This window comes from Dipodomys ordii, unplaced genomic scaffold (genome assembly GCF_000151885.1).
Source record: "Dipodomys ordii isolate 6190 unplaced genomic scaffold, Dord_2.0 Scaffold67, whole genome shotgun sequence".
Taxonomy (NCBI): Eukaryota; Metazoa; Chordata; class Mammalia; order Rodentia; family Heteromyidae; genus Dipodomys; species Dipodomys ordii.
In genome coordinates this window covers 11,015,147-11,028,868 of record NW_012267283.1, presented here as the reverse complement: position 1 = coordinate 11,028,868, position 13,722 = coordinate 11,015,147, and the positions used below count along the sequence as shown (strand labels likewise).

The 13,722-nt window shown below is 41.6% G+C and overlaps 1 protein-coding gene across 1 annotated transcript in view; it reads left to right on the top strand.

Moving 5' to 3' along the window:
* Anp32b (acidic (leucine-rich) nuclear phosphoprotein 32 family, member B) overlaps positions 1 to 10,322 on the top strand; it is a 30,276-nt gene extending 19,954 nt beyond the window's left edge. The window contains exons 4-7 of the mRNA XM_013023329.1: positions 2,138 to 2,327; positions 6,858 to 6,982; positions 8,410 to 8,479; positions 9,877 to 10,322. Of these exons, the coding sequence (XP_012878783.1) occupies positions 2,138 to 2,327; positions 6,858 to 6,982; positions 8,410 to 8,479; positions 9,877 to 9,944 (453 nt within the window). The 3' untranslated portion in view covers positions 9,945 to 10,322. The remainder of the gene's footprint in view (positions 1 to 2,137; positions 2,328 to 6,857; positions 6,983 to 8,409; positions 8,480 to 9,876) is intronic.
* Positions 10,323 to 13,722: the final 3,400 nt, after the last annotated feature.

The window sequence follows — 13,722 nt, the reverse complement described above, 5'->3', positions numbered from 1 at the left end:
TTGTAGGCACTCATTCTTAGGCAGTATTTTAGAGATGTAAATGACTCAATACTGTTCTGACTCCCTCCCCCCCAAATGTTTGTCCGTATTTATTAATTAAACAGTTTTCAGTCAGGGTGGGCAAGGTCTCAGCATCTATAATATAGATAGGCATGTGGATCATGAGTAAGAAGACAACAGGAGATCCTGTTTTTTGAAAAGAAAAAAAATTTAGACTACTTTGGGAATGCTGCCTAAATTGTTTTTGGTTGTTATTAGTTTAAATAGGCAGGCTTGGCTATGAGAAAGCCACTGTCATTGCAAGGTGTGATAGCAAGTGTCTGTAATTCCCAGTAAGGATGTTGAAGTAAGTAGGATCATGAATATCAGACCAGTCTGAGCTACAGTAAGACTCTGTCTGACAAAATGAAAGCCAATGGTTTTTTATTTGAGGCAGCACTGTGTCCTCATTGGCAGGAAGTGTCATCGGTGGGTTGCTGGAGGTCAGCGCTGCCCAGTAGGAAACTTGATAAGAACACAGTTCTCTGCAGGACTAACAGAACTAGAAACAGCTTATTTTAGCACATTTGATCACTAACTCTTGAGTCATCATACATTCTGTGTTTTGAGGGTACAACTTCTTCCTGTTGCTGAAAAACCCTCTGTTTCCTCCCCGATTCTGTGTTCTCAGGGGCTGCATGGAGAAGAAAATCAGTATGGGAGCTTTCTTCTTGACTAGGGAGATGAAGGTGGTTTTTTTTACATATAGGATTCAGCCCCCCTGCCTTTCGCAGGACATTCTCTGTCAAAGCTACTCCACTCCCATTGTAGCCCTAAAAGAGCCATACATATAGCATGAGTAAATAAGTATGGTTGTGTTTCAAAAACAACTGTTATTTTATAAAATGGGTCATTGAGCCAGAATAGACTGGTAAGCAAGCCATCCTCTGCTCTAGAGCATATATTTTCAAAGCAGTTTATGCTCAAGATTATATGATCCTTTATGTTCTGAGAGCCAGGTTTTGTTTTATTTGTTCAAGGCCTATGAATGTTACAATAGTTTTTCCAAATAGTTGTAAGCATCATCATTACTTTCGTTATAATTTTTATTTCATGTAAAGATCCTGGTTTTTTTTTTTTTTTTTTGTGAAGAAAGCCAACCAAGCTTTTCCTCTTGATTAGGAACATTGGAAGTTGTTACATTTATGATGCTATACTATATGGAGTCCAGGCTTTATTGCCCTTTTCAGGATACTACCACACATAAATAAAAAAATGCCTTTTCACTTTTCATTGACTGCACCTGCTTCTCCAACCAGAAGAGTCTGCTTCTAGCTCTTAAATTGTCTTTCAACGTATATTTAATAGTATCCTACTCTTCAATCTCTATTCACTGTTAATTGAAATTCAACAGACCAGTAATTAAAATTTTGTATGTTTGTGTATACTATAGCAAACCAAAGTCAGAGTAAAATACATACACATTTTTCCTAACCACTTTGACTATTTAAAACTTTTCTGCAATATTTTTTAGATCTTAACTGTTTTTAGATAAATGAAACTGGTGGTTTCAAGTAAATAGGATTTTGCAACAAAATTTTAAGGTATGTCAAAATCAGAAGACTTTGACATCAGTTCTTTCCCTATACCTTGAAGAGTGTAGTATTTCTCTGTATTTCTGAGATTTTACCTCTGCAACCCCCTCTTTTTTCCTGCCCTATATTGACTCCTATCTTCCTTGAAAATGTGTCTGATGTATTATTATAATCCATCCTTCATTGTTTTGTTGTCCCCAAGGAGAATTGTTAAATGCCTTGAGACTGAAGACTCCTATAAAAGTCTAAATATTTCCCTGTGCTCAGGTTCAAACTAAATGTTTTAAATTGTCTGTGAATTGGGGTTTATGCTTTATATGTCTCTAATGCTGTCACGAGAAGATAGTTGTCTACAACAAATAGGGGCAGGAATCAGGAAGAGTGGTTAAAATCTAGAAGGCTATTATGACATGGCATAGAACTTTCTGTTGTTTCCTATGTACAAGGCTGAGTAGGTAGCAGCTAATTGAATACAAAACCTAGAATTTTTACTTCCTTAGGAGTTGGGTTTTGTTGCTTTAGTTTCTTTGATTTAGGAGTTGTGTTCTTGGTCTTTCCTTCAGAAAAAGTTAGATTGTCTGAAAAGCCTGGATCTGTTTAACTGTGAGGTCACTAACTTAAATGACTACCGAGAGAGTGTCTTCAAGCTCCTGCCCCAGCTGACCTATCTGGATGGCTATGACAGAGATGACCGGGAAGCCCCAGACTCAGATGCAGAAGTAGATGGTGTGGATGAAGAAGAGGAGGATGAAGGTAAGGGGCTCTGCATCTAGTGATACTGACATCTGCTTCCCCAGGATCTTGATACAAAGTACTGAGAGTTACTGCTATCAGATTTTGAGCTTGGACCTCTACTTAATTTTAATAAACTCTTGAGACCATTAAGCCTTAAGGCAGAAAATAAGAATTATTACCAAATGGAGCCTAGAGACTATTGACTTCTACATAGTCAATTGAGGTCATGGCAATGCTCTTAAAGAACCTGGGGTCTTATATCCCCATGCCTTTTTCCTAGCCATCCCTGCTTTCTGCTACATGTCTTTCCAAATGCAGCATCTACCAGAAGTATTTCCTGGCTCACAAGCCAGGCCAAGCCACCTACACATCATCCTCATTGCTTACCTGTAGGTATTTAAGTCCTTTCTCCCCATGTAAGTTGCATGTAAGTTCTGGTTATCTCTCCTGTGTTACTGTCCACAGGGATTGGTAGTTGGTAGGGTAGTTGGTGGTGGTGTTGCCAAATAGACAATCAGTTTTTTTGATATATGGCTGGAGTTTTAAGAAGGTAATGATTTTTAAAAAACTTTTTTACCAGTCTTGAACTCAGGGTCCCTGGGCACTGTCCCTGAGTTTCTTTTGCTCAAAGCTGCCCCCCCCCTTTTTTTTTTTGGTCAGTCATGGGGCTGGAACTCTGGGCCTGAGCACTATCCCTCAGCTCTTCAGCTCAAGCTACCATTTGAGCAACTGCGGGTTTTCTGAGTGGCTTATTGGAGATAAGAGTTTCTTGGTATCTTCTGCCTCGTCTGGCTTTAAACTGAGATCCTCAGATTCTGCCTCCTGAATAGCTAGGATTAGAGGTGTGAGCCACCAGTGCCTGTTAGCTTGTGGCTTTTTCTGTTTATGTGGCAGTGAGGAATCAAACCCAGGGCTTCATGCATGCTAGGCAGGCACTGTTCCACTAAGCCACATTCCCAGCCCAAAAGATAATGATTTCTAGATACTGTAAATTGAATACCATTTTTACTCATAAAGGAAATAAAGTAGTCATTGTAGAGTCAAAACATACTTTCATCTGGGTGTGGTGGTGCACACTTGTAATCCAGTCACTGGAGGCTAAGGCAGGAGAATCAAGCCCTCCCCCACCTTTTGTTTTGTTTTGTTTTTGTCCATCCTGGGGCTTGAACTCTGGGCTTGGGCACTGTCCCTGCTCTCTTCACCTCAAGGCAAGCACTCTACTGCTTGAACCACAGTGCACTTCTGAGAATCAGGAAAAGCTAGCTTGGGCTACATAATAAGACCTTGTCTTAAGAAAACATTAGTACTTACTGTATGTTTTCTATGGGACCTAATTCTAAACACTAGACATGTTTAATTTGCCAGGTGTATGGTGGCTTCATGCTTGTAACCCAATTCTCAGGAGGCATGGGTGGGAGGGTCACCATCCCTAAACTGAAAAATAAAGGAAACAAAAAGGGCCGGAAGTGTGACTCAAATGGCAGAGTAATTGGAAGCTCTGAGTTTTAAAACCAAAACTGGAGGAGAGAAAAAAAGTCCACTGAAGCCCGGCGCCAGTGGTTCACGCCTGTAATCCTAGCTACTCAGGAGACTGAGATCTGAGCATCACGATTCAAAGCCAGCCCAAGCAGGAAAGTCCGTGAGACTCTTATCTCCAATAAACCACCAGAAAACCGGAAGTGGCGATGTAGCTCAAGTGGTAGAGCACTAGCCTTGAGCTGAAGAGCTGAGGGGGGGACAGTGCCCAAGCCCAGAGTTCAAGCCCCACGACTGACAAAAAAAAAAAGTCCACTACATTTATGATGCTATTTGGGATTTCTGATTTGCTTTTGCTTTTTTCTTGTAATTTAGACAACATATTGCTTGGTACTCCAGGCTGGCCTTGAACTTTCCTTCCTGATCAATCTCCCAAGTACTGAGAGTATAGGCAAGCTTCACCATACCCTGGTATTACTTGAAACATCTCCTGTTAAAAGGAAAATAATATGTTCTTTAAAACTTATTTTAAAAATTCACACGGGGGCGGGGGAAGTGGGGGGGATGGGAAGGGGAAACAAAGGAGGAGGCAACAATGCTTGATAAGAAATGTACTCATTATCTTGCTCATGTAATTGTAACCCCTCTGTATGGTATTTTCACAATAAAGATTTAAAAAAAATATTCACACAAAGCTAGGTGCATGTCTGTAATCCTAGCTACTCAAGAGGCTAAGATCTTAGGATCGTGGCTCAAAGCTAGCCCAGGCAGGAAAGTCCTCAAGATTTATCTCCAATTAAACACCAGAAAAGCTGAACATGAAGCTGTGGCTTAAGTTGGTAGAGTGTTAGCCTTGAGCAAAAGAAGCTCAGGGACAGCACTCAGTCTCTGAGATCAAGCCACATGACTGGAATACACACACACAACTAATTAACACACAAAACCAGTATCTGTGTCTCATTCTCGTAATCCTTGATATTTAGGAGGCTGAGATCAGAGGGTTACAATTAGAAACCAGCATGGGCAAAAAAACGTGCTGGAGACCATCTCCAGAATAACCAGCAAAACAGGCTGGAAATGTGGCTCAAGAAGTAGAAGCGGAACTAGCTCAAGGCCCTGAGTTCAAACTTTACTGTAGGCAAAAACAACAACAAAAAGGACAATAGTCAAGTAATTGAAAAAAGGAGGACATCAGGCATCTCGAGTGCTTTAAATAGGATCTGGAAACATTTTTGTTTTTATTTTTTCAGCAGACTGAGGTAGGCAAGAGTTAACAAGACACAGGGAGTCAGTGGACAAAGAATAGGATATGTTGCCCAGTTGTATATGTTTATCTTGTTCCCTTCATTGTAGGTTTCCAATTATTCCTAAAAGCTACCTGTGGTCTTTATCTAAATACACCACAACCTGGCAGACCAGCCGCACATTCCGGTACTTGGTAGGAAACTTGTGGAAGAGAGGAGAGTGGATCCTGAGGGTATACCAGCCAGCTTGAAAATTTGCTTGACAGTACTGCTTTGAAACCCAGGATCTTAATGTGCTAAGCTAGCACTCATTGAACTGTATCCCATTCAAGAAGTAAATATTTGAGGACTGTGTGCCAGGGATGTAAAACAAAGTCAAATCACTTTTTTTTTTTTTTGTCAGTCGTGGGGCTTGAACTCTGGGCCTGAGCACTGTCCCTCAGCTCTTCAGCTCAAGGCTAGTGCTCTACCACTTGAGCTACAGCGCACGTCTGGTTTTCTGGTGGTTTATTGGAGATAAGAGTCTCACGGACTTTCCTGCTTGGGCTGGCTTTGAACCGTGATCCTCAGATTTAAGCCTCCTGAGTAGCTAGGATTACAGGCGTGAGCCACTGGCGCTTGGCCCAAATCACTTTTTAAAAAGGCATGGCCCTTGTCCATGCAGAGCTCTTCCTGCTAAAAATTTTTTTCACTAACCATTCATAAATATCGATACAAGTGAAGAAACTATGCTGTGTGCAGAAACCCCAGGTTCTGGAGTGAGAGACTGTATTCTGGGTAGAGGAGCACTGGAAGGTCTATAAGGAAGTGAGGGGCTCAGTTAAGGTTGATAGGAATTAGATAAGCAGGGGAAATCGCACTGTTAGCCTATAGCTGAAGAAAGACTGAGCTAGAGGTCAGCAAAGCCCAAATGTAGAATGCAGATGCCCAGAATACCCTGTGACCAGACAGGAAAAAGACATGTCTCAGAACAGTTGGCTCTGAGATACCATAACAAAGAAATGGAGCTAACCACTGCCTCATTTTTTTCCTTTAAGGTTATAGAAATGTAAGTCGTTAAAGTAGGAATAATAGTGAAATAAATCTCTTCCCATCATTCATCTTTACTGATTGGTTATAACTGATCTTTTTTATTTATTTATTTTTGGTTCAGGTCATGGGTCCTGAACTCTGGGCCTGGGCACTGTCCCTCAGCTCTTCAACTCAAGGCTAGCGCTCTACCACTTGAGCCACAGTACCACTTCTGGCTTTTTTCTTTTTGCTTATGTGGTACTGAAGAATTGAACCCAGGGCCTCAGGCATGCAAGGCAAGCGCAGTGGTAACTGAGCCACCTTCCCAGCCCCTGTAACTGATCTTGTATAAATGTATCCTTGCCATACCACATCCTCTTCCTGTATGACTTTTTTTTTGTCTTTATTGACTTAGTTTTTGAACACAAAGAAAAATCATGTTCGTATCCATCATGAACAAAAACTTAAAAGGCAGAACTAGAAGACATGTGTCCTTCACCAAAGCAAAGCTGTGCTAAAGCTTCTAAACATTTCAAATTTTAAAGCAAATCCCATACATTTTTTTATTTTGTCAGCAAGAAGGGTAATACACATCTACTCACAAGAACTTGGAATCTTGTAATTTTATGGTATACTCTTGGATTAAGGGGACTGAGCTATATAATAGCACGTGGTAGAAAGGGAGGGTATGATATTCCTGATGGAGGTGAAACCCTACAGGCCAGCTAGCTCTTAGCTGTGTGCCTGTATGTCTTGGCAAATATATCCTGGGGGGCATCAAAAGTATTTAGTGAATTCCTTTTGGGACTGCTTTCAGAAGGAGAAGATGAGGAGGATGAGGAAGATGAAGATGGTGAGGAGGAAGACTTTGATGAAGAAGAGGATGAAGATGAAGACGAAGATATAGAAGGGGAAGAAGATGAAGATGAAGTCAGCGGTGAGGTCAGTGAATGTTTTGTGCTCTGCTTCCTGTATCAAAGTCAAATGTGGGTTAAGAAGAAAGACAATAGTTAATAATCTTAGTCATGACTGCTGCAGCTTTTGTCCCCTGTAATACCTACTGAATGCTGACCAGACAAGTGCTCAACTGCAAGGTAAAATTTGGCCTTGTACCTTTACAAAGGAGTGGTTTTAGTATTCAGTACATTGAAGAAACGGAATGGTAAAGGTGATAGTATGTTTGTTGTTACTTTGAAAAGAATTAGGTATTTATCAAGTCTGAACTTGTAGTATATTTAAGTTTTATTTAATGAATTACATGCATGCCATGTTAAAATTAACAAGTTGAGTGCAAAATTAAATACTTGCTTAAAAGTGTAGGTGATTTATTTACCGGACACAATTAAAACAGTATCCTTGAGGATTCCAAATGAGGACAGGAGAAACTGTAGTGACTCAAGTTTGGCCTTCAAGAGTTTTGAAAAAAACAGGCAGAAAAATGTTCGTTTTCATCAATGTGCAAGCCTGCTTTTGAAAACATTTGTATGATCTCATAATTAATGATAGTCATAATTATGATTGCTTAAGGAAGTTTTGTTTACAAAGGGAATGTAGTAGTCACTTGTAGTCAGAGGACTTGGGAAGCTTAGGCGGGAGGATCAGGGGTTCAAAGCCAGTTCAAGCAGAGAAGTTCACAGGAATCCCATGTTCATGACCCTGATAAATGAGTTCAAGCCCTGGTACCAGCAGTAAAAGGGAAAGAGGGTTGGGGTGCACACAGCTGTTAAAGATTAACTACTTACTTCTGGCCTTTTTTCTTCTTGTTTTGCTAGGCTTGAGCTCAAGGCCTTGGTGCTGTCCCTGAGCTTTTTCAGCTTGAGGCTAGTGCTCTTATCACATGAGCCACAGCTCTGCTTCTGGCTTTTATTGGAGATGAGAGTCTGACTGACTTCACTTCCTGGGCTTATTTTGAACTGAGATCTTCAGATCTCAGCCTCATAAGTAGCTAGAATTACAGGCATGAGCCACCGGTGCTGGTTATTATTAATGTTTCAGGGGAAAAAGTGTTTTGAGACAGGATCTTCCTGTATAGCGCAAGCTAGGATTTAACTCAGTATTTTGCTGCCTCATTCTTCTCCAAGTGCTGTGGTTACAGTGTGCACCATCATAGCCATATATCCAGCTTGAAGGGAATGTTTGTTTTTGTTTTTTTCCTTATATATTTGTGATGCTTGGGATCAAACCCAGGTCCTTGTGCATGCTAGGCAAGCACTCTACCACCGTCCTCCTGTTTGTTTTTTTGTTTGTTTTCAAGTAAATTGTCAGTGTCCATGCAGCAAGAGTTTTCTCCTTAATGTGTGTATTATTTATTTGCAAGTATATTTATCTTTGTACTTCTCAGTTTTACCGTGTTATTTTTTCTTTTTTAGGAAGAAGAATTTGGACATGATGGAGAAGTTGATGAAGATGAAGAAGATGAGGATGAGGATGAGGAGGAAGGTAAGTTTCATGAATATACTTGGGTCCTCTGGTAAAAATGGCTGAAAACATCCACCTTTTCGTGGAGCTTGAACTCTGGGCCTGGGCGCTGTCCCTCAGCTCTTCCTCTCAAGGCAAGTGCTCTACTACTTGAGCCACAGTGCCATTTCTGGTTTTCTGGTGGTTTATTGGAAATAAGATTTTCACAGACTTTCCTGCCCGGGCTGGCTTTGAACCGTGATGCTCAGATCTCAGTCTCCTGAGTAGCTAGGATTACAGGTGTGAGCCACCAGTGCCTGGCAAAATGTTCACCTTTTACAACTTATTGCCGCTAGATAAGAGGGTCACTGTGCACTTCCTGCCTCCAGTCCCATCAATATAATGCACTGGTGCAGCTCTGGGCTGCTGTAAGTTAGGTATGCTAAGGGCTTGTACAACTTAGGCTCTGTTTTTTTTGGGGGGGGGTCAGTTGTGGGGTTTGAACTTTGGGCCTGGGCACTGTCCTTCAGCTCAAGGCTAGCGCTCTACCACTGGAGCCACAGTACCACTTCTGGCTTTTTCTGCTCATGTTGTGCTGAGGAATCAAACCCAGGGCCTCTTGCATGTGAGGCAAGCACTCTACTACTGTGAGCCACTTCCCAGCCCTGGCTCTGTGTTTTAAATGTTATAGACCTCTTGTTGGCTTACTGTCAGAAGATTTTTCTGACAGTAATTGGATTTAATTTTTTTTCCTTTTCTTTTTTTCTTTTTTTTTTAGCATGTAGTAGCACCTTTCTTGTGGAATTATTCCTCTTCCCACCACAGCTGAGACTAGTGAAGTGACTTACATAATTTTCCTGGTCATTTTGGGTTTTTTTTTTTTTTTCTGTGCTTTTTTACATTGCTTCTCACTCAGCACCCATTCTTTGCCATGTATAGGACTAAACTAAGTGGACATGACATTGGCAAAGACTTGGTCTCTGCCTTCAAAGAACTTTAACTTCAAAGAATTTTAACAGATTCATCTTCAGTAAAATCAGCATGGATTTTTTATTTTTATTTTGGAAAGGTTGGGACAGTCCGTCCCAGGGCTTGAACCCAGGGCTGGGCGCTGTCCCTGAGTTTTTACTCAAGGCTAGTGCTCTGCCACTTGGAGCTACAAATCCACTTTGGTTTCCTGGTGATTCATCAGAGATAAGAGTCTCACAGACTTTTCTGCTCCAGCTGGCTTTGAATCATCTTCCTCATCTCTTAGCTACCTGAATAGCTAGGATTACAGGCACTTTTCCTAACTTGATTCTGTGGTCACCACCTATTTGTCATTTTAATTCTGTCTCAGCCACCAAAACATGGTTGACTCCAAAGGCAATCCCCATTTAGCAAATGCCTTTCCAGTGGTCTCACTGTCGGTCTCACTGTCAACTTTTGTTGTTGCACAGATGAGGAAGAAAGTGGGAAAGGTGAAAAGAGGAAGAGAGAGACAGATGATGAAGGAGAAGATGATTAAGACCCTGAATAACCTGCAAAACCAGAACTGTTCAGTATTGGTTGGACTGCTCATGGATTTGGTAGCTGTTAAAAAAAAAAGGTAGCTGTGATACAAACCCCAGGACTCCCACCCACCCAAAGAGCCAAAGAATAGTTCCTGTGACATTCCACCTTCCTCTCTTTAGTCCCTCTTGGTCATCTACCAAGCTTGGGGACTTGGCCCCAACAAAATTGTAAGCGTTGTTAGGTTTTTGTGTAAGACTCTTGCTGTAGTGTGGATAGCTGTGATTGGTGAGTCAGCCCTCTGTGGCAACCAGTTACACCAAGATTGTAACAGCATTTTTACTTTCTGTACAACAAAAAAAGCTTTGTAAATAAAATCTTAACATTTTGGGTCTGCTTTTTTTCCATGCTTTTCTTTTTAATTTTTTTTTTTAACATCAGGACATTTTATGTGATAACTGCCAGAAAAGTATTTTTAAGACTTAACGTGAAATAAACATGTTACTCTTTGGTAAAGCCTAATTGTATGCTTACATTTTTAAATTGAGCTCTAATTGTGAGCTCATCCTAAATTATACTAAAGAACAGGTTATTTGGCATTCTTATGTTAGTAGTTACTGATGAGGAAATGCACAAGTAGATCCTCATCCTTAATGACTGCAGGAGTAAATTAATCTTGAAAATAATATTCAGGGGGCTGGAATGTGTAGATCAGTGGTAGAACATTTGCCTAGCATGTTCAAGTTTAAGAAAACAGGTTGAAATCAAATAATCTGGAGCCTTGAAGCCTAGTAAATACTTCTAGGTTTGAATAATACATAAGTAAAAAAGATTGATAACAAAGGATACCCTTTAACTGGAATCCCAAGAGATCTGACTTACTGTTCAGTTCTGCCATTCATTTTCCTTATGACTTCGTGTTGAGGTCTAGGTCCTCTTCTAGTCTAAAATTGAAGAGATGTGACCACATGACTTTTTGAAGTCTTTTCAATCTGACCCTTGCTTGACAAGAAGGTCTGGAGGAAAAAATGTGTTTCACGCCAATGTTGAAATATACAGTTTTGACTGGTTGATGTTAGCAAGATCCTGGGGGCAGGCAGGAGCAGTGTGTGAGAGCCTCAGGAGGAATGGGTGGCAGACTTGAGGTCAGCTCAGTCCTACCTAACAGATCGTGGAAACTCACTGCTCCAAGACTAGGAGGGGAAGGTCCAGTGGTTCAGCCATTCAGCGACATGATGTATGACTACAGTCCTACATTTACTACAGTAAATCTTACCTACAGCTTCTAGAGTAAATATAAAGGCAATATGAAAGTGGGAGGAATTTAATTAGCATTATAACTAGAAAAACTTAACATGGTATTAGTGAAACTCCCCAGTTTGTGCTTTCAAATCCATGTTTTTGGGTACCTTATTTTTTGGTGCTGGTCCTAGGGCTTGAACTCGGCCTGAGTGCTGTCCCTGAGCTTTTCCAAGCTCTACTTCCAGTCATCATGTCCCCACCCCCCACCCCAAACCAGCCTTTTCTGCCTTCTTGTCAGCACCATTTCCAGCCTTTTCTGTTTATGTCGTGCTGAGGAATCAAACCCAGGGCTTCATGCATGCTAGGCAAGCACTCTACCAATAAGCCACATTCCCAGCCCCTTTGGTACATTTTTTAATGGTTTCTTCTGTAGTCTAAGTGTCCTACAAGTTTTACAAATCTTGTCAAATACCAAACAACTTTGGATGGTTATTTTTCCTGCTAATTTCTAGAGCTTTCCAGTTTTACCTAGGATATGCCCAGACATATTTGGGCAAGAGGAAAATGGACAGATTTTTAAAAAGATTAGCCATAACAAGGGAGTGAAGACATGAGCCGGAAGGTAGCACCTATGAAACCCAGGGACCAAGAGCCTCAGCAGGTAAGAGTGTAGAGCAGAGGTTTCATAAACTAGATTGTATCCTATTTATTTCAGAGGAAACCATGTGGCTCTGCTCCTTTCAGCCAGAGGATTCTATCTTTTGCTATAACATTTGGTTCAGATGTGGACACAGCCGAACAGTACTTTTAGCCCAAGGCTAGCTGCCCTACCACTTGAGCCACAACTCCACTTCAGCATTTTTGGTTAATTGGAGATCAGTCTCACCGACTTTACTTCCCAACTTTACTTCCCGGTCTGGCTTCAAGCTAGGATCCTCAGATCTCAGTCTCCTGAGTAGCTAGGATTACAGACATGAGCCACTGGCACTGTACTAGGTAAAGTCCTTTTTAGGGAAAGTTTTTTAGGATGAAACTTGATGTATGTGTAAGTATATAAGTAAAATTAGTTTATTTTAGGTGGTACTGGGGTTTGAACTCTGACCCCTCTGCCTAGACTTATACTCTGCCACACCCTCAGCCTTTCATGCTTCAGGTTTTTTTGTTTTAGTGTTTACACTCAGGGCCTGGGCAGGTGCTGTCCTCAAGCTTTTTTGCTCAAGTTCTGCCATTTGAGCTGCCACTCCACTAATTAGTGATAAGAGCCTCAGAGACTTTCCTGCCTGGGCTGGCTTTAAGCCATTATCTCAGAGCTCAGTCTCCAGAGTAGTTATGATTATAGTGTGAGCTCCAGTGTCCAGCTTTTATTAGTTATTTCTCAAATGGGGTGTTGTGGTTTTGCCCAGGCTTGACTGGGGCCATTGTCCTGTTTATGCCTCCCACACGGCTAGGATTGCAGGCGCATGGCCAGGCTTTGATTGACATGGTATCTTGCAAGCTTTTTTTTGTCGGTCATGGGGCTTGAACTCTGGGCCTGAGCACTGTCCCTCAGCTCTTCATCTCAAGGCTTGTGCTCTACCACTTGAGCTACAGCGCCAATTCTGGTTTTCTGGTGGTTTATTGGAGATAAGAGTTTCATGGACTTTCCTGCCTGCGCTGGCTTTGAACCGCAATCCTCAGATCTCAGCCTCGTGAGTAGCTAGGATTACAGTTGTGAGCCACCGCGCTCTTGCAAGCTTTTTTGCCTCAAAGCCTCATCCTTCTGATCTTTTCCTCCTGTCTAACTGGGATAATAGGTGTATGCCACCATGTCTGGTGGTAAGTAGTGACAGAAATCCACTATTGAGGAACTGAGAACTAGAGGATCACAGTTCTAAAAGCCAGCAGGTTGAAAGTTCACACATAATCCCTTCTTGACCAATAGCAGGGCACAGTTGCTTGTGTTGTCATCCAAGCTAGAAAGGAGGCTGAGATGCAAAGGATCGCTGTACCAGGCCAGCCCAGGCAGTACAATACATAAGACTCCATCCCAACTGAAGTTGGGAATGATGGTGCAAACTTATTCCAGCTATGTTAGGAATGGTAATTAAGTTGGTGGTTCAAGTTGGCCTGAGCAAAAAACATGACCCCATTTCAACCAGTACTAAAGAGGACTGGTAGAGTACCTGCTTAGCAAGAGCAAAAGAGGGGGGGTGGAGAGAGGAGGAGGGTCATGGGAAGCAGGTCAGAAGTAGGAAGTAACTGCATACATTTAGATACCAGGAGGCAAATTGGACTAGAGAAGGAGAAAGATATTGGGAGGAAGATGAGGCTGGAGAAATAATTTGGACCTTTTTCTTACAGGCCTTGTAGAGGCCACACTTTTCTTTTGTATTCACTGTGTAAAGTGTCAGCTTGACCTTCCACTGTAGCCAGTGAGAGGCCTTAGGAAATCCTCAAGGCATGTTTTGTTTGTATCATGATTTTCTTTTAGTTTACCAGAAGTTGACAGGATTCTGGCCCTCATAGAGGCTTGAAGCTCAGCCATACTAGATTAAAGGGCATTGGTATAGCTG